This window comes from Bombus fervidus, chromosome 14 (genome assembly GCF_041682495.2).
Source record: "Bombus fervidus isolate BK054 chromosome 14, iyBomFerv1, whole genome shotgun sequence".
In the NCBI taxonomy this organism is placed as follows: domain Eukaryota; kingdom Metazoa; phylum Arthropoda; class Insecta; order Hymenoptera; family Apidae; genus Bombus; species Bombus fervidus.
Genome location: NC_091530.1, coordinates 6188158 through 6213879, shown reverse-complemented (window position 1 = coordinate 6213879; position 25722 = coordinate 6188158). Strand labels below are relative to the sequence as shown.

General features: G+C 37.6%; 1 protein-coding gene across 5 annotated transcripts in view; it reads left to right on the top strand.

Annotated features, from left to right (window-relative positions):
* Positions 1-25722, top strand: part of Ca-alpha1t (Ca[2+]-channel protein alpha[[1]] subunit T) — a 110819-nt gene that overhangs the window by 53025 nt on the left and 32072 nt on the right. For all 5 annotated transcript variants that reach the window (XM_072017042.1, XM_072017044.1, XM_072017040.1 and 2 more), the window contains 11 exons: positions 7151-7254; positions 8038-8213; positions 9492-9584; positions 10061-10239; positions 13953-14125; positions 16199-16542; positions 17190-17414; positions 17508-17637; positions 18967-19268; positions 22789-22940; positions 23373-23576. In XM_072017042.1, coding sequence (XP_071873143.1) covers positions 7151-7254; positions 8038-8213; positions 9492-9584; positions 10061-10239; positions 13953-14125; positions 16199-16542; positions 17190-17414; positions 17508-17637; positions 18967-19268; positions 22789-22940; positions 23373-23576 — 2082 coding nt within the window. The remainder of the gene's footprint in view (positions 1-7150; positions 7255-8037; positions 8214-9491; positions 9585-10060; positions 10240-13952; positions 14126-16198; positions 16543-17189; positions 17415-17507; positions 17638-18966; positions 19269-22788; positions 22941-23372; positions 23577-25722) is intronic.

The following is a 25722-nucleotide window of genomic DNA, read 5'->3' as shown; positions in this document are numbered from 1 at the left end:
TGGAAAGCCTGACCTTTCCTTATTTTATACCCTTAAAGTTCAAAGTTTTCAAAATATCCTTGCTAAATTGCTCGTTTCTAATTTAATTTCTAAGTTCTCAGCAATTTCTACGATAGTTTCCCAAGCTTTCTTTCTAGTAATATTTCACTTACAGATAAACAATATAGTATTTGATTCTTGTTTTTATCAAGTTTGTTTTATCGATACGGTATTTCTTCGGAAAGAATCGTTCAATTGCTTTTGAAATTCATAAACTCGTAGAGTATACGTGTTGCTGATTTTCGGCGCGTAATCAGCGGTTTAATTTTCACGCTTTCCTTTCGTTTATCGGCAGTCTAAAGTTCCTTAAAATTCCAGATATCGATCGATTTCTATCTATATCTGCTTCGGATTAAATTTTCGCGTTTACTTTTCAATCTTTGCGCGCTCAATCTCGCGGAGAGAAGATTTTTTTTGGAAATACTCGACAAAAAAGCTCGGATATATCCCGATTATGAATATAAAGGTATTAGTATAATACGCGGAAAATGTTTTTCTACGTCGAAACGCGAGTAACCAAATTATAAAACGAACGATACAGAAAGAACGGATTATTCAAATTTATCGTAAGCGATATCGGAAATTTCAAAGCCGCGCAAATTACTCTTTTTGCCTTCTGAAATTTTCCAATAATTTCTCTCGCCGGTCGAAAGATCGACTCCCTTTAATGGAAATACTCCTTTAACATGTTCTAGAACGTTAGACTCTCGTTGGCAAATAGCGACACTGGTTTTTGCATGGTGCAACTTGGCCAGAAAACAGAAACGTCCGCCGATATATTCGCCTAAACGATATTTCATGAGGTTTATAACGCTGTTAATAATTTCGCTTTAGGCGAGCGGCCCCGAATAAATTCGAGGATTTCCAGTTTATGTCGCGTATTTTCGCATGCTGTTCTCTATGATTTACTTGGAGAGACGCGATATTGATCTAACTAGCGCGTACCGGTTGGTTTGAGCGTGTGCCCTGCCGCTGAAATTTAAAATGACAATTGAATTATTACAGAGCGTTTCAGTTGCGATACGATGATCGATGCTCGATGCCTCTAATATGTTTAATCCGCGCGGTGACGATGCCACCGTATGATTCGATGTATCGACAGAATTTGAATTTACTGGAAATTCGTATCGATGTCGATTAATTTCGCATAACTCGCCATGGAAACGCGTTAATTGGCCGATTTTCTATTTATACGTTAACAACGTTTGTCGTTGTCGTTCGTACGTGTAACATGGAAAATAATCCACGCCGACGAGTATATTAAACGTTACGTTAAATAAATTATTAAATTAATTTCAATCGATAAATAGATTTTTCGCGAGAAACGACAAATTGTGTATTTCGAATGGTATCAAATGGAATTGTTTGATACGACGAATATAATTGTTCGGTAAATTCGAGCTGTTCAATATCATTTTTTTTTTTTTTTTTATACCATTTACCGAGTCACGAGAAACTATTCGACGTTAAATGTTTTCAACGATATCCCCGGTGCTTGCAGGTATGTTTTTACGTTTGAATATTTATTAATTTCCTAATCAAATTGATCGAACGTTATCCTCGTCTCGACATTGCAGCGCTGTGATACGATCGATGAACCAAGCAAAGTGCCATTATTTCGTTCGCGCAAATAAAAATGTTGTAGGTGAAAGCGAAACGTGGAATTTATTTATATTCGTGAAAATTACGAATTAAGATCGATTCGATCAAATTTCCGATGTGCTTCAATGTCACTGTCTGTTTGCGAATGCCACTGTTCAGCGCGTACATATTTCGTTCAAATTATACGTTGCAGTTAAAAATAAGGAAAAAAGAAACTGCCTTCACCTTTTCGTTAAATTAAAGCGTAAATAAAAATAAAAATAAAAATAAATGTAACGCCTGGCCCGTGAATATGGATGCGATGCTCCAAGTAAAACCACCAGAATTATTACGCAATAAAGTAACTTTATACATTTGGGTCAATTATCGCTACCAAATAAATATCGTTTTGAAGTTTATAGACTGAAACAGCTTTGTATCTCGTATCGAATTTTAAATTTATCGTCGGTCGTTGTAAACGTTACTTTGACAGGTTTCATGCAAGAATTTTTGGGATAAAACGTTGAATTCGTCAAAAATTTGCAGTCATTTAAAAAAGGTAACGTAATACGTAATTTTAGTAGATTTCTAAAATCTAATATTCCTGACTTTACAATGGAAATATATAAAAAAGTGGAATTTTAATCAGCTTGATCAATTTAACGTCGCTTAGAACGCATAAGCGAGACCATAAGGCAGGTTTAAACACCTTATAAAAATATTTTCTACATCGTATTATACTTGTGTCCATTTATGTAACAATGTTTACGTCACGATGTTATTTATGCAACAATAATCAAGAGTCGTTAGTTGATTTTGCAATAAATAAATACCGTAATGGCCGTGTAAATAGTTTAAAGAGGAAGAGCTTGAGTTTTGAAGAGAAAAAGGTTGGAGATTATCCAAAAGATGGTCACGGAGATACGAGCAGAAAGTTCAGCAGAAATTCCAACTACGAACTGCGATTCCACCGAATCTGTAAATTATTAACAACTTCGTATTTGACGATCTATAAGTTTACATATGAATTTCTAGCCGCTGGTAGTTTATTCAATTTTAATAAAAAAATATATTATTTACGATTTGGCCGGATTGATGTTGCGCTGGCACACCCATGAAACCATAATTCTGCAAATGTTGTTTTGCAACTGTTGTCAAAGGGCACCGAAGAAGAAGAAAACGAGGAAGTTGCTTACGCGAGTTTCTTATCGATTTCCCATTATATTGATAATAATATTGTATTTTTCTCACCATTTTTCTCTTCTTTTGTTTTGCCTTTTTGCGATAATAATCTACGAAAAGGTGGGCGTGCTTTAAAGGATTAAATATATTTATATATTTCAATGAATTTAGAGCCGATAAAGATGACGAAATTGTACAAAGGTAATTAGTAGTTATAATATTACGAAGAAATATTTCAAACGAAAGCAACGCTGGTATTCTTTTTTTGTTAATTATTTCGAGAATCTTCAAGCGGATAAGGATCGCTAAATCCTGTAAAGACAAGTTGAGTCGTAGGAGATTATTTCGTCCTTTAGGCCTTTTCGAGGCAAACTTGTTTCAGGAAATTTAAATAACCGAGAACTGGGGATTAAAATTACATTGGACAACGAATATAAAACGGTTAGGAGACTGGATGAATTAAAGATAATCTGACCACTGGAACATTAAAAAACAATCCATTTGGCAGCGAGAATTGGCCCGAGAGTAAAGAAGGGATTTTCTGAAAGTGTTAAAAAAGCGAACGTATCCTTCGAAACTTGCAAATCAGTTGAAAATTCCATCGAATCTGTGACGTAGTTTATATACTAAATATCCTGTAGTTTCAATGTAACATTTTCAGATTCGTTTCGAGTACCAATCCAACGATGACAGTCACGTTCCACTACAGTGATAACGAAGTTTCCAAACGTTTTGTATTATACATTTGGAATTTGCTTAAAAAATTGCCTAATGTAATCACCACAGTTTTATTTAATGCGTACATTAACACACGTATTAAGGTTCGTTCAAAATTGTACGTATAACGTAACCACAAAATTTGCCGCATAATATAATTACAAGTACGACAATCGTGTTTTTCTATATTACTCGTGAAATTTCAAGACGTTTCGTACAATACGTACGATATGCGTTCCAAGATTCGTTCAACGTTTTATCACTTTACCGACCGATAGCAGATTAATCGGCTTTGTTGTCGACGCTTACCGACCGATAGCCTATTAATCGGCTTTATGTCAGCGACAATCTTTCTCATTATTTGAGCAGTAATTTGTTATTTAGTGCTAAGGTATCTTGCTCGATTGCGTCAGTTGCGTTGCTTTGTAAGCTCCCACAGTTTTATACCAATTTGAAAAACGTATGATGAACGAAAAGAATAACCGAAACAGAGCCAGCGCCAGGGAAAATCTGCACCTGGGCTGCCGGTCGGATGTGCATACGCTGTTGAACCACTAGCGGTCAGTAAAGTGTTACCAACGCGATTATCGGCAGTAGCGTTTCGATGAAATTTCAAAATCCACCACACACGCAATACTCGTGACATATCGAAGAAAATGTTACGGTACAAAGGTAGCGAGGGTACGTTCAGAAAATCTTTGAAGCCATCGTATTTGACGCTTATAGAAAATCCCATCTTAAATCGTCCCGAAGGAGAATCCAAAGAAAAGAGAAAACATGTTACGGGGATGTAGGAAAAAGATTGTGTCGTATCGACGGGATGCTTACCGGTACAAACGACGGCTGAAGATGGCCGCCACACCTCGGTCGTAACAAGTGGTATACAAATAGCGAGGGGTCGGTATCGGGCGTGTCTCTATTAAACGGTTTTTGTCGCGGTGCTCGACATTGTTTTAGTGGCCGTGCTACTTCACACGATGAAAATTGAATAGCAGCCCGATAAGAGGCAACCCTCGAAGCCGAAGAAGAGTGCATTTACTTTCTTGCATCCAGCAGGTGACACTGGAGCGGGCCGTACTTACACGGGCGTTATCGGTTTTCTTTCTTATCGTTTTATCCCGATACAAAACGTCGACTTGCGTGCACGCAAACTCGATACTCGCTTCTACCTTTGTTTCTCTTGCGTTTCTATTTTCTCTTCTGTTCTTCTTTTCTTTTACTCTTTATATATATATATATACATAATCTCTTATCGTCGATTATTGCACATATCTACATCATATTATATATGGGCCTAATTACACACGAGCGCGCGCGCGCGCGTACGTGTCTTACGTATCGTATATTGTATATTATAGATATATGTCTACGCGGAGCGTTTTAGATCGCGAGATCGATAAAGGAGGCAGCGGTGTGGCCGATGGAAGGAATATTTTTTGAACGATTAACGTAAATAGTCGTTCGTGAACGCTGCAATAGTCTGGGAATCGTTGATCAATGGTATAATAATAGCTTTAATAAAAGCTTTCTACGCGATCGTTTGTTTGAAATTGTTCGTGAAAATCGCACGAGAATAAAGAATTAAGAGGACTGTCTATCGGCTCGACAGGTTTGCGACCAGTTCACGATAAGTTCAGTAGGAGATTGTAGAGGTTAGGAATTTCTAGAAATTATTTGCGAGGATTGGAGTGAAGTAAGGAGAATCAAGAGTTGATAAGAGATTCCTGAGATTCGTGGTAAATCCGCGGTAAATTAGATAGGAAAGTTTAGGAAGCGTGACGCGTGAAATTCGATATAATTTGTATAATGAAAATATAATGATACGGATTTGAAAATTACTTGGGCAAGTCGGTCAATTTTATTCTATGTATAATTAACGAGTTACTAACGAAACAAGAAGTAACAGTCTCTTACGAGATAGGAGTAAACGATTTCGCCTAATTTCCTAGTAATGGAAGTATAAAAAATGAACGTTTCGGGCGATATTTGACGAGCAATGCGCCAAACTACGGTCACATCCGTAGGGTTTCAGTAAAGCTTCCAGCAAGAAATTATACTTCGTTTGACGTAAAGCTTGTGCTACTTTGTATTTGCCTTTAAATCATAGACAGGACTTTGTAATATTAATTATAGTATCCTCGCAACTCGACCGAGATTTCTCTCGTATTATTCATGACGTTCTAAAGACGAGTAATTAAGAATTTTTGTTTGATAGTAAAAATTGTATTAACTGCTATGCTTTGTTGGATTAACACAGTTTTAATTTATATTTTAAAGCGTTACAATGCTAATCGAAAACTGGGTTCTATCAAATTCTCGACCCATTTTCTTCCGAACCACTGAACCACTTTCGGTGAAATTTCGCCCCGTTATTCCACTATAATATACGTGTAATGGCCTTAAATAAAAAAAAAAAAAAAAGAAGAAAAAATGATTCTATAACTTTATTACAAATCTTAAAAAAAGAAGTTACATTACGAGTGAGTTAAAGGAATTACTTAAAAGCTGACGAAAGAATTCTTTTTTCCAACCTAGGAACTGCATTTGAAATTCCCTTGTGCAGTATGCTCGACAGCTTGTTAGAAATCACGGTGAAAAAGTTGATAGAATTTTCCTTTTTAAACGCGGAGAAAACGGGTCAGAATGGATAAAAAGTAGAATTTTACGAGAGAACTAGTTTTTTTCCGGCAGCGACGCTGATTCATTTGTCAATCAATTCTGAATAAGAAATTCCGAAAGGTCAAGAGGTAGATGAAGAAGACTGAGCGATGATCATTCTGCGAGAGTGAAATTCATCGGTATAATAATTACATCAAGTAATAATTACATTTCCATCAGCGATGGAAATCAATTCGTAAATTTCGTACTTACTAATACTGAAGCTTAAAAAGAATTAAATACATCGAACTATCAAAAATAGATTTATATTTCCAAAACCGATTACAAAGGGAAAATTAATTTTTCTTGCATTTTTCGCTTCTCGGTTCCTCTGAAACGATATTAGCCATGGTCAGAACTTTCTAGCAGAAACGGAACAGTATGGCCAACCTACATAATTACCTATATGTACATGTATAGTTCATAGTTTCTATGCAATTTGTTCCCAGAAACTTTATCGTAACCAAAGTTTGGCAAATTGCTCGACAAGCGTCTCAAACTTGTATGTATCATTCTAATGCTCAATTACTAAAAAAAAAAAAAGAGGAAAAAAACAATGCAAGAAGGAACGTACGTTTGTCAGACGAGAAACATTCCCTTTCATCGTCTTCCAATATTCTCCTTCATTGATCTGTGCTTCTGAAACAGCCTGAATACGTATATTATATAAGTACATATTGTATACATTATATATTATACATAACCTTTATATACATATATATAATATATCATATGGAACACGCTGCATATACACGGTGTACACGCATAAAGCGAAGCATGCAACGAGTGCATTCGTGCATAAGGCATATTTACATACATATACATATGTGTGTGTGTATATATATATACACACATACATTTATACATACATACATACATATATACATGCAACCTCTTAATTATAAGAAACGAGGCGCGAGGATGCGGTCTTGTTTCGAAATCGATTTTTAATTGTGGCTCGTTGCTTTTCCAGCGACCTTGAGAAGTACTTCGAATATCAAGGTCAGGACTACATTTGCTCGCGTCCCGACGACAACGGAATGCACTCTTGCAGTAACCTGCCGCCGCTCAAGTTCGGTGAGTGCATCTTCGATATTCTTTTCACTGCTTTTCCAATTTTTTTTTCCCTCTGCCCCCACCCTTTTTTTTATTCGCTTTCCATCTAGAACAAGTTCACGGTTTCGTTCGACACTGGCATCGCGTGTTTTCGGCATCGCTGTCACCAGAATTTCAGGAAAAATATGCCCGCGGGAGGGAACGAAAGAACGTCGCATATCTCGATGGAAATCGCGAGCGTCGATGGATCCGATACTCTCTGTGACTGCTAGTTCCATCTTCGTAACTGCAAACGTTGAAACACGGAAACAGAATTTTATACGAAATTAGCAATCACTAAACTCGTTAAATCGATCGACTCTCGTCATTCCCAAATAGGAGAACATAGCAAATGGAAATGTATTTCCAGGTTACGATATTTCCGAGATCTGTCTCTGTATTTGCAAACGATCCGACCTTCTCGTAATTTTCTATCGACGATGCGAATTTAAATCGAAAAATGTGAAAAAATATCCACTTTTTGATTTTTTATTCAACTTCTGTCGGCAGTCGATGTAAAGATATTGAGAAGTTTTCCTACGACAGCTATTTCATCTAATAAGAAGTTTAATAAGATTTACCGAACTCTTTCCAATAGATATACGTAATTTCTAATAAAACTAATAACAACGCCGTCTGAAACATACATCGTTCTAAAGTTAATTAACGAACGTTAATTTCTCAACAGATCTAAAGAACGAAATTCATATCGGTTTCCCGATAGCGTGACATTCGTACAAGCCACTGAAGTGTTCTTGCTTTTAGGAAACGTGGTTTGCAATAGCACCGCGTTGCCGAACAATAACGCAACGTTCATCACCAACGACACCTGCGTTAATTGGAATTACTACTATACGGAGTGCAAGGGTCAGGGTAACAATCCTTTCCAAGGAACGATATCGTTCGACAATATCGGTCTTGCCTGGGTCGCAATATTTCTCGTGAGTGTCCTAGTTCTCTCACATTCAGAAACTGAAACTTCACCGTAGCCAAAATTTCCACACACGTGTCTACTTTCGTCAGTATACACACACATATACGCGCGCGCACGGACGCACGCACGGACGCACGCACGCACACACACACACACACACACGTTACAAACTGGTTATAGTAGTAGTATTGGTATAATCGAGTGAGTATTCTTATTATTCGAGTGAGTTAGTTTAGCATGTAGGAGGTCAAGGATTGCTCCAGTAGCCAATCTTATCTATTCTATATGTATGCTTGGCAATTAGACTGCGGATGTTTCTGCATTTGTAGGAAACGTGAAACCCAATTTAAATGCCAACGCTTTGAGAACGTGTAGAGGTCCAAAATGCGCTTTAGAGATTCGCTGGTTTTTCCAACATTTTGGAGAATATCGCGGGGAAGGAAACAAAAATTGTTCTTGCTTTTTTGTTTGCACATCTGCGCTTGTTTATACGTGTTATCGTTTATTTAACGAGGATACCGTTGAAAACGCTGACCTTTTGCAACAACGCAACCATTAGATACATCTAACATTGACCGCTCTAATTGCAGTCAAACATCGCGTTGCTGATATTTGGTGCACTGCAGCTGCGGTTGGATACGGCTACAATTCGCCATTTTGGGATAAATGTGCCAAAAAATGAAAACATTTTTCTTCATTTTTCCGCCATTTCCTTCAAAATGAATCGAAAACGAGGGAATCTCTAAAGGGCTCATTTTTCCTCGGTTTATCGATCCCCTACACGCTCCTCGAGTTTCGATATTTAAATCGAGAACACACGTATATTGGATGTATATTAAATTATTTTAGAAATATCGATATTAAACAGGAACGAGAATTTTGAAACAGAAATGTAACGTCAAGTTGCCGAAGTTTCTACGTCTTAGGAACAAATATTTCTAAATTTTGCATCAATCGATAGTTCGTTGATCTGCTTTGATAATCAAGATTCTATCGACACACGCACAGATATATCACAAAATATTGTAAATATAAAAATTAAAGTATTGGCTATATTTAAATTAATGAAAAATTGTTTTTCATTGAAATGTAAATAGACACTCGCAGTCTGTTCGTTAGAGAATCTTGTAGCGACTCGTAATTTCATTTATTCTTTTCTAAAAAGTTAACTAATTTAAGAAAATCTTTTTTTCGACGATACACAATGCACCGCAACGTAATTTCTCCACGGAGATTTCAACTGCTTGAACGAGAAAAATTGACAAAGTAAATGATATCGTCATAGGTAATCAGTCTGGAGGGATGGACAGACATAATGTATTACGTACAGGATGCTCATTCTTTTTGGGACTGGATATACTTCGTCCTTTTAATCGTGGTACGTTTATTACTTCATGCACGATATTTACAAAAAGTATTGGCACGTAGCCTTATTTCCCGATGGAGCATCTTTTTATCAGCCTCTACATTTCATTGTCACAATGTCGAATTCTAGCATACTCAAAATCCCATAATAAATACAATGGTGTGCCGGTATTTCTTGTAACCAGCGTATATATCGAATATAAAATATTCTTCATTCCTTTAATTTACTTCGTTTCTTTTAAATGCTGTTTGATGGAAACCTAAAAGGAAACAAAGATTCGTTTACTTCTTACTCTGCGATACGGAATGTTTTTCTGATTAAATAGAGATAAGTAGAAAGAAGTAGAAACCTCTTTCTACGGATTCAAAAATCGCACGATGTTTCACAACAGGAAGAAGAGAAACGTTTCTTTGCTGTTAACAAGCGAAAAAGAGAGAAAAAAAAAAAGAAAGAGGAAATGGTCCAAGTTGAACAAATTTGGGTTACAGATTGGTTCCTTCTTCATGATTAATCTCTGCTTAGTCGTGATAGCAACGCAATTCTCAGAGACGAAAAAGCGGGAGATGGAAAGAATGCGACTGGAGCGTGCACGTTTTCATTCTACATCAACGCTTGCGTCGTCGACGAATACCTCAGAACCGACTACATGTTACGCTGAAATTGTTAAGTGAGTATTTAAGCGACTTTACGGGAAAAGCGTATTAACTTTTTCTCCTCTATCTCTCTGTCTCTCTCTCGCTCTCGCTCTCGCTCTCGCTGTTCTCGGCATTAAAGAAATAAAAAAAAAGGAAATTTAAAGCCAAGGCACGAAAGTACAAAGTTCAAGCACAACTTGATATAAGCTGGATAGCGATATATACATGTACATTGAAAATCATAGTGATGTAAGCGAAGATCCTGAGGATCAGAGTTTAATCACGTATTTCAACGCTTAAAAGTATCAGCCCTTATATTTTCATAATTAATTAAGTTGCAACTCTGTTAAGTGGAACACGGAACACCGTTTTATGAAAAATAATAATGTCATTACGATGTTCACGGTTCTTTACATAATAACGAATAAAGCTTTAACGAAAGTTTATTTATTACCTAATTGTCGAATTTGATTTTTGTCTTTTTATTACATTTTCTTTTTACCATTTTATATAACAAGATACGTATTGATTTTCGTCCGTTTAACTTTATATTTTTCGGCGCGCACGATATAGAAAAAGCTTTGTATTTTCATTTTCAATTTGTATCAATTTTCTAGTTTCAGTTACGGAAAAACACGAGTGTGGTAAACGTATCGTTTATTTTTGATCGATGCAACGGTATTTTAAATGGATGTCGCAAAATTGACGTGTAGATTTTAGTTAGATTTCATTCGAACGTAAAATAGAGATATTGGAAAATTGTTTTCAAGTTCTTTTTTCCAGCTACGTAATCGTTTCTTCTCTCGTTATTATTTTTCACCACTACCTAAGAGACCTAAAAGAAAGATCGTTTTTCTGTGTACGAAATAACGTTTGCAAATTTTCCAATTACGATAGATCGAACGAATTGTAAAGAAAAAGCCTGCAAAATAGTGAAATTTATTTTTTACCAAGTTCGATGCTTTACGTCGCATGTTATTCAAATGTACCGTCGCCTATCTACATACATTTTATTTATATATTTATTAATAATAATCGACACACGTGGTATTATCATAATGCGCGTAACAAACGTTAAATATTCTGCAAATAATATTACGAATTGCAATTAGGACAAGGTGCGCGTTACTCCGAGTATCAAATTCGATATTAATAAAAGTTCGATAAAATCGAAGATGGGCAATTTAGAAATGTCAACTCGAACATATCGCAGGTGTGTGTGATCGAGTGTTTTAAAGATTTGCATATTGATTAAATTTGCTTCGAAAATCGTAGAAATTTATACACTAGCATATCTGGAAGAATAAAAGGGATGCTACTACTCTTATTCCCTCAGGAGTAACTTGGCTGCTGTATCACATACGTCATAGAAAAAGCTGTAGAAAAGTTTCAGGATATAAAGCAAAAGTTTCCTCGCTTTTTCTAATAATTTCCAAGCAAACCATATTGTTCGCTTTTTGATGGTTCTATTATCACACACTTTTCGACTTTATTAGATTTCTCTGTGGGAAATTGAATATTCTTGGCATATCGTTAAGTTGTACATCAAGGTGCGTTCCATTAGACTACCACTTTAAATAACGAACATCCTCGAGGAAACAGTTTCGCTATTACGCTGTTTATTTTTCATTTTCGATCGTTTTATCTTGAACATAAAGACGACCATCATATTATCCTATCTTATTATTTTATTGAGCAGAAAGATCACAATAACTCTATTAAAGTAGTCGAGGAGAAGTAATCAAAGAGTCTTACAATATTGTGAAAGTCTACATTGGTCCTCCGCTTCAAGAATAAAGGGTTCTCATTTAGAATAGTTCTATTATCCTGCTACTCATTTTTTATTCTTTGCTATTTTCTCACAGAACAAGGTTACAATTCTATCGGACAATTACATCAAATAATACTATCGGACAATTGCATCAAATTTTTGCAGAAGAAGTAACTGCAGACTCTCTCGTAATATCATCGAAGGTTTCTCGATTGAGCTACCACGTTTAAAAAAGAAGGATTCTCGTTTAAAGTATACCATGCAGAAAGGCGAACAATAGTTTTATTAAATTCTTGGAAGAACGATGATTGGAAAACTGCGACAAAGCACACGTTAAACGAAGTAAAACACTGGTCCGTTAGTCCTCTGTTTTAAAAACGAATAATTCTCGTTTAGCACTTTGACTGCCACGCTGAAATCACACGTTTCGCTGAGCACGCCACGGAAGTATTTTTATTATTCAAAGCATATAATGGCAAAATAATAATAAATTGACGATGTAGAACAACATTCTTCCTCAATGGAACGTTCATCTTATTGGTGGTCACGGATGACCACCGTCGCGCTTTGGTAACAGTTGATAGCGACATATTGTAACAAGGCTACGTTTATTTCAACAAACCATTCGCATTCGTTATTTCGTCGTAAGCAAACCGTGCAGAATATATCGTTGAAACGTGTAGAAATATTAGTAAACGGTATTTGCTCGTTCTATATATAATAGTAAGGTATGTGCACACTTCTAACTTCAATTATACGATTATAAAGCAGCATTTACGATTTTTTTTTAAGCTGTGTTTATAATAATATTCGTAGATTACCCTCAAAGATATGGATGCAAACACAGTGCACCGTTAGATGCAAGATTTGTTCTCATTTTTTTTTTTTTTTATTGATGTTCTAATAAAAATGTTTAATCTTCCAATGGGGCACTTTTTGTTTCAAAGTATCTTCCATTTATCGGTTATATTCCAAATGCCCTAACTGTGAATTTTCATACAATTTTTACAATCGTAAGAAGTTGAAGAGCTCCGGTCACCAATGACCACCGTGGAGTCACAGGAAGAACCGTGGCCGCTCATATATGACTGAGGTGGTTAGGTCGTGATAGGTGCGGAAGAAACACTTGAGTATATTTAACAATATATATTTATTATCATATACTCTATATGATTGCTTAAGATGTCGAGGAACTCTGATCAATTATTACTGCCAACTACCAACTATTGACTCGGACTGACTTTCCGTCACGATGATGCTGCAGAGGAAAACTATGATGGGATGTGTCTAAGGATGAGAGATCATCGGATTCGTTGAAGAAAGCCTTGGTTCTGAAAGCGAGGGAAATGGACGTCGCTGTTAATTGGCTAATTTTGTGTTGGTGGTTGGAAAAGGATGCTATCTGCTCTTGAAAGAAAGTTGCCAGCGGGAAGCATTGTACGTGAGAAAAGCAGATTTCTTGTATCTTCCCGTAGTAGGTGATGGATTTAGTTAAGAGAAAGGCTATTTGTCCTTTTGGAGAATCTTAACTAAATAGATCTTAAGGTTTATAGCGGATCCTTAGGCTAGTTGAAAATATTCTGTGAGGATTATCGACATCTGGCAATCATCTTATCCTAAGAATAGAGTCTTCGTGTTGCGAGCCACGGGACAGGAACCATTGGAAAGTTTGCTGTCGAGTCCCTCTACATGACCAACGTGGCAGTCAAAGTGTTAAAATAATTCCATTCCATAATACGATTATTCGTTTCTTATTCTCCAATATCCTATTTTATTATCTTACTATGCGGAAAGATTGTCTTACGGAATTTTTGGAGAAGAAATGATGAGAAACCGTGGCAATGTGACGAGAGCACACGTTAAACGAAGTGAAATAGCGCTCCATCGGTTCTCCACTCGAGAAACGAAGGAGTTCCCATTTGAAATTGTCTTTTGGTTGTTCCATTCTGCTATAATCGTACCGCATCTTCTCAGATATATTGCACACCTGTGGCGAAGAGGAAAGAGAAGGTTAATGAAGAGGTACCGAGTGTATTTATACAAAAGACAGCAGAAACGCGAGCAGAATTTACTTAAGGAACAGCAACAACATGGACACCCGTTTCGAGCAGGTGCACCCGGCCCTGATTCGAATAGATTACCCGGAGGTAAGAGAGTTGTATTTCCTAAGCGAGGATTAATCCCCTGCAACGTTTGATTTTGATTGTAATTTACGAGCTTCTCTGCAAACCGCAACATCTTTTCGATGTTTCCGTTTCATTTCGCCTATATGTTCTCCCTTGGAAACGAACTTGCGCTCGTGTAGTTTGCCATTTTTCTGAAAGAAACGAAGATTTAATCGTCTTCGAAACGATCCAGGCGTCACGTGCTTTTCTTCCCTTTCGAACGTGGTTCGTTCACGGAAAAATCTTTCGAGTCAGTAAAGTCGATATAAATTAATTCCAAAGAGATTCGTAAATTTCTTTCTTTCGAAGAAAATTAATTCAACAAACAGAGGATTCGTAAACCTTAGGAGAATAAAATTAACTTCAGTAGAAAGGAAATTCACCGATCTGTTGAAAAGGAAATGAATTTTGGAGAGAAGGAAATTTCGTTTGACTTTGTAAAATCAGGAACAAGTTTCGTGAATTTTGTTCAAACCTCGTTCTCGTAATTTCTTTTTTTAAAAATGTAACTCTCCGTTCCGAGTAATTGTATTTTTTTTTTTACGAAAATACGGGATGCCTGCTCGTGTTTATCGACGGAAGCTCGGCGAATTTAGAAAACTCGCTAAAAGTAGCAGGAAACTTTTTAATAAACGTGAATGGGCGAACCAATCGTTCTCGAGGTATTCAATTATTACGTTTAACTCGATAATTCTGTTCGTCCTTATCGCGAAATAATCGATATCTCGATAAACTGGAATATCGGCCAACGATATCCGCATAGAATGTACTTACCAGAGACGTTTAAATCGTCGGTGGTTCGTTTTACTGCAAGCACGAGAGCGTTTTTTTAGAGATGAACGTACGCGATCAGAGATTCCTGGAATATCTGGCGCTGTTCCGCGCGATTGCTTGAGAATATCACTTAAACTGACGCTATTATTGAGGGAATAATAGAAGATCTCAGACGATGGAGTGTGTGTTGGGAACAATGCTACAGTGATCGTAAGTTCCAGGAAGAGTGGCTGTTCTATTGTATCGAGTGTGGAGGAAGCGCGTAGGCCTCGGATTTTACATGTTCATTAAGAAATTATGTATCTCGTAAACGATTTGTTTATACGTCTATGTTTATTAACACACTGCTGCCTCTTTCATTCTGTTTTATCAATTTGATAGAATAGTTTCTCCGATAGTTTTTCAAATTATAGCTTTTATTACGGTACTATATATGTTACAGGCGATAATTCTAAAGTCTATAAACGTCTACAAACGTGAAAATAATCATATTCTTTTTAATTTTGTTTTAGTAAAAACGAACGAAACGGCAGACGATTTTCCTCTAACGTTTATTTAACCCATTCATGTTCGACGTCCGCAACGCATAACATTGCACTCGGCAAACGATCAACTAAAAGAGCAATAAGCTCGTCTTTTTTCGGTCAATTCGATATTTTATTACCTTGCGAAAGAATCGGAAGAAATACGTTTCCGTTATCAACGATCGACAAAAGGTTGTCCGAAATGTTTCTTTCGTTTTAGAAGGAAATAATAGACGCACGATGTTTTTTTGTTTTATATTAGTTTATTGAATTATGCACGAACGTAATAATAGAAATAGAACGAAATAGATCGTACGTAATTCAATAAAATAATATAAATTGAAATTGTTGTTCATCTATCGTCACGAATATCACGATCTTATGAGACGAAAGAAACTTTTCGGACAACCTAATATATTTTTTCCTCAAAACTAAAAAACATTTGACTCTGTGGAATTTAATACGCCCAACAAAGTTGCGTATATACGTTTCGAAACATCTGGTTCCAATTAAAAATTTTACAAGTAGATACGCCGCGGATAATTATTGACTCTCGCACAAAGACCCATGAAGCGACTTGGTATCGAGTATTCTTTAAGGTCTTTCATTTTTATCGACTTCCATGCAATTAATACTTGCTCGACAGTTTTTCCACGGGACACGATATATCGATTCCCATTTAACATAATTGATATCGTTGAATTTCATACGACCCACTTTAATATTGTTACCATGCACGTTATTATACGTTCGTCAGATAGGAGAATCCATCATGGTAGATGTCCTCGGTTGTTGGCGGCTCTGGAATACGCGGAACAGCAGCAACAGCAGCAACAGCAGGGGGTTGCTAGCGGCGGAGGGTCGCTCACTGATTTTGCTGCGAACAGTCCTCCGACGCAGACCGCGATTCTCGCAACTGCTCTCAGCAATAACGGCGGCAGCAATGGAAATTTGGCGATTGCACCTCGTGCCAGTCCCGAGATCTCCGAGGCTGACGTCTCTTCGAACGTGTGCCATCGTATGGCGCTCCATAGAACTTCCTCCGTTTCCTTCAATGGAAGCGACAATGTCTTTTCCAACGCGACTGAAGCGAGTATTCAGGTATGCTCCGTCCACGTCATTTAGTATTTTGGTTTCTGGTGTTGAACCGCGTTCAAGGTAATCGTAGAAAGATTCCACATATTTGAATATTATTTTGTCTTTCGTTAATGCGTCTCTCGGAAGTCAAACCGATCAACTTTGCTCTCTATTCGTTTCTTTCTGACAACGTTGTAGTATTTGTTTCAGTTGCGATGGTTAACACCCAAGAAACGAACGACTTGCTTCTATCGGTTTATTTGTGACAAGACGCTGACCGAGGAAATTTAATTTTTCTAATTTTCTAATTTGCGAAGTCGATCAGTGTAACTTCCGAACGACTGCAATTAATATTTGAAGTACTACATCGGAGTTGTAGAGTTTCAAATTAGTTTTTTTTTTTTTTTACTTAATTATCAATAATCTTTCATGAATAAAAAAAGTACACGTAGGCTCTTATTTTTCTTTTTATTTGCGAGTTATCATCTTAGCGATTTTACGATACTAAAGTTTCGCGCAACAGCCTTTCCAAGCCTGCAAACTCATCGAAATGTATCCCTAAGGTCTTCTAAATGCGAAGGATTAAACACGTTTCGAAACTCATTAGTAATCGGTAGACGATGCAAAATTTCTGAATTTAATTCCCCGTTGAAATTGAACTACGCCCTCAGACGAACAACGCGCTGCTAAGTCCGCCTTGCACGAACTATCGTAGAAGGAGCAGCGTGATGTTCAGCGACGTGGTGTTGTTGCACGGCAGCAACAACGTCGGAAACGCGTTGCAGGCCGGCTCGACGACGGTGTCACCCGGCGAACGGAACGTATGCTCCTGCGAAAAAATGACGCAGACCGGTGACGGGAATGTTTGGTCGAGTCCACTGCCAGACCACATACAGGTATATTCCACTGCGAGCGTATGTGGCCGGAATTTCACCGGCTCGTGTCTGTTGCATTCGCGTAATTTGTCATGTGAACATGTGTCACCGCAGATGCAGGCTGAATTTGGTGGAAACGAAGCCATGACTTGTCAAGAATTACTGGCGTTAAGCGGTGCTTTGAGCGCCGCGTTACCAACCGGTCAGCTGGCGTTGGATTCTTTTCTCAATTCGCTTACCAAAGGTATATTATCTTTTACTCTTTTTCCTCTTCGCTGTATTTGAACCTACATCTTTGGAGAACATACCTGCACCTTATCGTTCCTAGCTTGTATCTCTTGCGATTGAGAGGCTGGATAAGAAAATGGTATAGAAATGAAATTTGAGAATACCGTAGGAAACGTTTGATTTTGCCGAAGAGTTTTAAGAAAGGAATATATTACTATACTTGGTAGTATTAGGTTGTCCGAAAAGTTTCTTTCGTTTTATAAGAACACAATGTTTCTTGTTTTATATTAATTTATTGAATTATGCACGAACGTAATAATAGAAATATAACGCAATGGATTATAATTCAATAAAATAATATAAAACAGAAATTGTTGTTCATTTATTGTTGCGAATGATCCACTAAAGAGCAAACGGTCAGGTCAAACCGCTCGGTCGATATCGCGTACCTCGAATGAATTAACGCTCAAGGTGGAGGAGGTTTAATAGATCGAGTGTTAGAGTAATCTAGCATTGTATTTGCACTTGCATTGTATTTGGTGGTAAGATCTTGTATTTCACCTGAACGAACTGTCCTCCTGCGTTGCTGATTCTCCCTACCAGCCGTTGGGTTTCGTCCGTCCACCGTGCCCTTCCGGCTGGTCCTTTCCCGGGGTTTTTTACCTGACCTCGGAGTCACTAGGTTCACAGCTCTGGGAGGACATGTAATTCGGAATTTCCTAAAGAAGGGAATGGGCCTGTCCGTGCTATAAACGCACGGCTACTCGAAATTTCGAACATCTGTTATCACCTTATGAAACGAAAGAAACTTTTCGGACAACCTAATATATAGCTTTGAAATAGGATATTTCCAGCTACTATATCTCGAAACACGGTACTCGGACCATCGATAATTTGAAGCGAGACGTTTCGAAATGCGGTGTTTCGAGTCGCAAGTACTTCGAATTACGGTATTTCGAGGCGCGGAGTCAGGAAATATGATACTTGGAAATAGAGTATTTGAAAGTACAGTAGCCTGAAACGCGATATTTCCAAGTACAAAATTTCAAAAGTACTGTATTTCAAAGTGCAGTATCTCCAAGTGCGATATTCGGGATTTCGTGGTACAATATGTCAAAGTATAGCGCTTCGAACTACAGTGTTTCTCACTACGTGTAATATCAATTCGTTAACAATCCCTTTGAGCTCTGCCTTTAGACGAATATACGCCGTGCATTTAAATTACCTTTCACCTACGACAAAGAGCAAATCAAAGGAAATATACCACGTGCGATTGAAATCAGCAGAGAACGCAGTATTCCATTTGACGATCGCGCGTATGTATATAGAGGAACGTTTATTTTAGGAATAACGGATCGACGTATTACCCTGGAGGATCGTACGCAGTGGTTAGCGTCGGACATTGATAATTGCTCGTGTTGCTGTGAACTCCAGGGCACTGATCAATGGCCAGACGAAGGTGACAAATGGGCGAAAACCTCCCGCGCTAGGAGAGTGTTGAGAACTTGTGGCAACCGTTGTGTTTGCGCGATACGGTGCATAAGACGGTCGATTAAGAAGCTGGTCGAGCACAAATATTTTCAACAGGGTATCTTATTGGCGATTTTGATCAATACTCTGAGCATGGGGATAGAATATCATAACCAGGTCAGTGTTTTTATCTCGTATCGTGACATATTCGGTATTTGTGTCAGAAGTGTACAGTTAGTTGATGGAAGCGATATAACGAGACTAGAGAAATGAAAACATTAAGTCGTCACGCCGATCGACGCCACCGTATTTCGCGTAATCCTGCACGATTTATTAGATCACGTACGTTGAATTTCATATTCCAAGCCGAAGCTGCCAAACAGTTATTCGGCGATTGATACTTCAAATTTCTGCATTACGCGTATGCATCGCGCGAGAAATAGCGATTTCTGCTATTCGTTCGACCTGTTCTCTTCTTCAAGTTGTATACAAATGTTTTTATATGTACCGCGAAAGAAGAAATAATTCTAATTGTAAATGAATAGGATTCTGGAAATGTATGTAAAATCTGACCGATTTCTGCGATTTTATCACAGATACACGTATATCGCTTCGATCAATCGTGTTTCTTTTTACGTGTGCACTCGTTTCTTAATAATTACTTGATAATACACGATTCTCGTTTATGTACCACTCGTTACAAGAAATAAATGTTCCAATTGTAGCGACATAAATATAATCGACGGCGATACAGATATTTTACTCATCTGTCTGTATCTTGTTATTTTTAATTTTTTAAATATCTACATTGTTATTTATGTTGCGTCGTATCGATGGTACAACGATTATCGTTTGCATAGAGTAAACGAACCTCTTGTCTCAGGTGTTTTTAATCACCAACAACTTCTCCAGGAATTATTCGATTCTTTCTCGTCTTCGACAGTTTTCTAGTTCATAGTTTCCGCTGTGATGGTTACCTTGTATAAATATACGTATGCAATGTACATTAATGACGCTTTTCAATCGCAGCCACCTGTTAAACTCGTGGACGAAGTTTGTTGAATTATCGAACATTCTGTATACTCGTTATACACACGATGATATAACGCGATACAATAATGCCACACGACATACTTAATAATTCAATTTGATTTTTATTTATGCTCTTTCAATTTTCGTCGCTCGTACAATTCAACTCGTCAATTTTCCCCTCGTCTTTTCACACCCCCTTTATTTCTCATTCAGTCGCTCGCTTATTCAGCCAATCTTCGCAGACGTTCCCACGAAATATTCGATTACAGTTGTTGATATCGGTTGAAAAAGAAAGCTTTCTGTTTATCTTTCAATCAGAGCAGAGATTGGCTTATCGCAGACACGGTAATATACAATTTCGAGATAGCTGGCTATTCAAGCTGACACGAGTAGAATTCTTGAATTGTGCGCCGCGCTCTCCGCGATGTATAAATAATTATTCGCGAATCTAACGAAACAATTAGTTAATCCCTCGTTGCGTTTTCGATAAATATTGGATCTTCTTGAAAATTGTCTCATTTCTCGTGGTTTAACTTTCTTATCGTCGCTTTATCAACACACGAGTTCTCTGGAAAAAAAAAAGAGCCTAAATATAACAGCAGATTTCGAGTGAAATTATTATGAAATTTTAATATTAAACATCAAACGAATTTAATTAAAATCCTTTGAAAAGAGCGATATTCTTATTTATGCATCGCAATAATCAATTTTCAGGTATAGCTGACAGCAAAATCCAGCTAAGGCAACAGCTTTCCACTAAAAGTTTATCCAATTCGTTGTATTTTGTTTCACGTAGATTCTTTTAATAGAAATCGCTTCGATTAACTCGTTATTCATTTCCAACAGCGTTGATTACGACACAAAATCTTTAATCGCTTCAACCATTCTTTTCGCGTTATCTTTAGATTTGAAATGTCTGTTTTTGTACAGAAGATACGGTAGCATAGTGCACGGTGATCAGAAAAGGTGAAATCATCCGATTGTGTTTAAAAAACGACTCGCGAATTCTCTAGCGCGGCGATAAAACTCGTGAAGTACCTTTCTTTTATTTTTTTACTATTCGTAAAAAGTGAAATGCCGTTAATCCGGTTTATCTATCGAGGAAATTTATTTGCCAACTTTTAACCGTAATCTATCGAGCGACCAATGTACTTACGTTATCTTTATACGACGATAAGAGCATAATAAAAATCACATCACTTCAACATTCAAAATAAAGATGGGATATAATGTTTGAGGACAGGGTAAATCAAATTCGACGGTAATAAACAAGATATAGAAAGATTTTATAGATATAGTTGCAGGATTTTATTAAATTCGCTTATATAAGAAACTTTATATCTTGCTATAATGTATGTATGAGCCATAAATATTTTATAGCAGAATGTAAAATTTATTGATCGCTATTTTTACAGTAAAATAAAATTACATCATGAAGATTGATGGAAGCTGCACATAAAGGTCTTAAAGCAAACGCTAAAAGCTGTAGTTCTGGTGAAGATTTGCACGCGTCGTTATATGAAATGAATCTTTAAACAGCTCTTTCATGATGTAGCTCGTTTATGGTTTTTCCTTGTTCGCAGATTAGTTAGAAACGCTGCAATAAATAGAGTTCTGACCTAAATCTTACATAACGCGTTACGGGATCGTTTAAAACGAACCAGAAGCGAAAAGTAGGATAAAGAAGGAAATCAGCTTTTTGAAGTACTGTAAAGAGAAAGTAAAGAGAAGTAAAGAGAATGGTGACAAACGTGGAACGAGTTTACTCAAAAAATTACGCGACAGCATTTTTCAAACGATTCTATCGACAGAGATTGAAAGACCTACAAAATATCGATTACTGCAATGCATCGATATTTTGCAATCTCATTTCTCGATGACATACCTCTCAAAAAAAAAAAAAAAAGAAAAAAAATTAATAAAAGTGTAAACGTTGAATTTAAAAGTTTAGAAATCTCACACGCTTGAGGTCAACAGTTATTTGCATACAGCAGAAGAATACTGAAATTATTTTATCGAAATAAACATTTACAAACAATACAAAAATCCGTCAAATTTATTCATAGGAACAAAATACGTTTTTAATTACATTTCCAGGACGATCTTTTGTTTCTTGAATCGTCATAGAGGGAGCGTCGTGATCGGCCAATGTAGCGATCGGCTACTGGCGCCATCGTGGAAGTCATTGTGTCAGTGTTACTGACACGTAGTAGCGTCTATCCAAAACCTTAGGTGGCTAACAGCCTACCTTTGTTTGCACCATAATCTCTGAAACCCTGTCACTTGCACCTATTTACATATATGTACATGCATGTACATACACACTCACCTGGAATTTCCATTTGCACACGTCAGAGAATAAATATTGTAATATACAGGATGTTCTGTAACCGACGCATAAGGCAGACTACACACCGAGATAGAAATAAAATATTACCGAGAAAGCGAACTTTGACAGAATACCGAGTGAGACAAGCGGTTCATCACGATCTCATAGCGAAAATACATATGTGTATATATATATATATAATATAATAATATAATAATAATATTATATATATATATATATATACATGTGATGCGATGTGATACATGCGATGCATGTGTATATTACATATATATATCGAAAAAAGTGATGTCCTTTTTTCTGTTCATCGGTCAACAGCCGGAGCAATTGACCATAGTGGTTGAGATAAGCAATATCGTATTTTCGGCCGTCTTTGCTGTGGAAATGTTGCTCAAGATCATCGCGGAGGGTCCGTTCGGTTACATAAGCAACGGATTCAACGTTTTCGACGGAGTCGTCGTGGTGCTCAGGTATGCGAATAAAACATTCACATGACTCGGAAACATTTATAACCAACACCTTGAAGTTTTTCTAAAAAAAAAAAGTCGAACAAACACGTATCTCTGAAAGTTACAAAATTTGATAAATTCACCGATAGACAAGACGCTGATTCCATAAAAATACATCGACTGCGAACTTTCTTTATAATATAATTCGCCGCGAATTTTCTTTATAAACCGATGCCCGTGACATCGGTAGACTTCAAAGCAAAAATTTGAAAGAAAATACCCAAGTATCGTATTAACTTAAAATATAAAAAAACTCAAGCATATCCATTCATTAAGATCGAACGCATAATTCCAAAGGTTCGAGAATTCGAAAGATATGCTGATGTAAGAGTTACGCGTTATATCACACGAGAATGTATATGCGAAAGAAGGAATTTTCTGTTGAACGTCTAGCGTGGTGGAGATTTGTCAAGCGTTCGTTGAGGAGAGGAGCGGAAGTTCCGGGCTGAGCGTGTTGAGGACCTTCCGGCTACTGAGAATCCTCAAGCTCGTGCGTTTCCTACCGAACCTCCGGCGACAGCTATTCGTGATGCTGCGCACCATGGATAACGTTGCCGTATTCTTTTCCCTTTTAGTACTTTTCATCTTTATATTCAGGTAAGTTGTTCCCTTTCCCTTTAGGCAACCAGTGCCCGGGAATTGTGCTCGCGGTTGTCGGCCATGTCGTCGTCGGTCTTTAAAAATCGTCGAGATGCACGTTTCCAGGATCGCGGTTCGCGCCGGCCATCATCGTCGCGATCACCACGCGGTCAGTTATCAATCGTCGGATCGCAAACGCGTTTCGTGTTCACGGACGCGAACTTAACGTCGCGCGTTACTTTCGTTCAGATAATCACCTCATCAGCATAACGTTTGCATGACAGCCAAAGCGAATTGAAAGATCACTGGATTATCGATGGACTATCACGAATTGTGGAGAGACTAAAGAAACAGAGCTAAGTTAAGTGTCAACGAGACCGTGTTTCCGTCGGATCCTCGCTCGATGGCGCGACATGCAACGATAAGGCGAATTTATATTTTCACGCTTCGCATCCGCGTCGCGGTTGATTCGTCCACGGTGAAAGCGAAAGATGGCAGCCAGGATATTTATATCGAATCGTTGAATTTGTTTCGGTGCTTTTCAAACTGGCGATTGAGATATCGAGCGTTGCGAGTGAGTTGACGTGTATAGGTCTTTGCGGAAGAACGTTATAAAATATTAGAGACAACTGTTTCGTTCTAGACGAACCATCGTCGTTCGGTTCGTCGAAAGTAAAGAGATATATCTACTGAAATTGATCTATCGTACTAGATCAACGACGTTTACCGGTCGTGGTATTTTACGAAACGACAGACGAATACCATTGTTACACCTTTCACCGCGCGACGAGCGATCCGCGATGCAAGTCTAAGAGCGTGGAGTCTAAATTCGCGTTTGTCGCGTTTCTTCAGATATTCCTTTGGCGACGTTGTTCATCGTAGAGAAACGCGTTCGTTTCATTTGGTTGATTCGAGGGTCTCGTTGACATTTATTGTCTTTTGAGAACAGCTTCTTGTCCGCTTCCGAGCTTCCACAGGAGCTGGGGCTTGTATGTCACTGCTCTTCGAACACGAAGTGTATTAGGTGACTATGTCTTCCGTTTTATACTCCTTTTGTCTTTTCTCTTCTTTATGCGCTTTTTTTATCTTCTCTCACGGCATATGGATCGCCGCGTAAATTGCATCTCACGTATTATAGATGAAACCGAGTCGCAGCAGTTCTCTCGTTTTATATTATTTACCACACTGTTGCGTTTGCGACTGCAGCGTTTTCTGACGTTGTAATGGTAATGAACGATGGGTGTTTGTTGGCACGTGTCTACGAGGAGTGTCTTGTTGGCCCTTTCTCATGGCTTGAGGCATCGAACGTGTATATTATTATTATATACTGTTTCTTTTCTCATTTGTTTATTTATTTTTCTACCATTTTTTTTTTATTATTAGAGGACACCTATTATACATATGAATATCGATATGAATATATATGTATACATACATATATATATGTATATACATACACGTATATGATTATATATATATGTATATATATTTTCATGTGTGCATGGTGCTTTTCATCTAGCGACGAGTATGAGAGCTATATGTATATATATATACTATTACCTATTAATTATTCGTGTATTCGTACGTCTTCTTTCTTATTCTATTGCCCCGTTCTTCTTCCTTTTTTTAATGCTATGTACTCTCTAAGTGCCTACAAAGTGCGCCTCGGTGTGGTCATCGATATTAGACAGCTTGCGAATGGATAAATATGTATCTCTTTCGGTTATTTGATTATGCTGCGAACACGGCCTCTCGCTATTCTCGCGGGTTTGACACGCGTCTCGAGATCATCCGACGGTCGATCGATCGTTCGTCGCAATCGCCATCGGCTTCGTGTTATTTTTGTTGCCATTTTCAGTCCGTTTGATGTCTGATCTTATTATCCAGGGAGTCAGGTGTGCGTCATTTTTTTAAACTGAGGAATTTTTGAAATACTTTGATTCTTCGAACTACGTGCCATCGTAGGATATTCTTTTTCTTTTACATTTCTTTTCTTTTTTTTTTCCACGCTTTTGTATTTCGATATTTCGGCGAGAAATGCACAGGCAATCAGATGGTATTCACTATCGGCCAGAAGCATGAGCCTCGTTGCTAGTTTTCATGGCAGACTGTTGACAAGCTGTGTGTGTTATTAAATGTGGCAAATTAATTTCCTTCGTAGCAA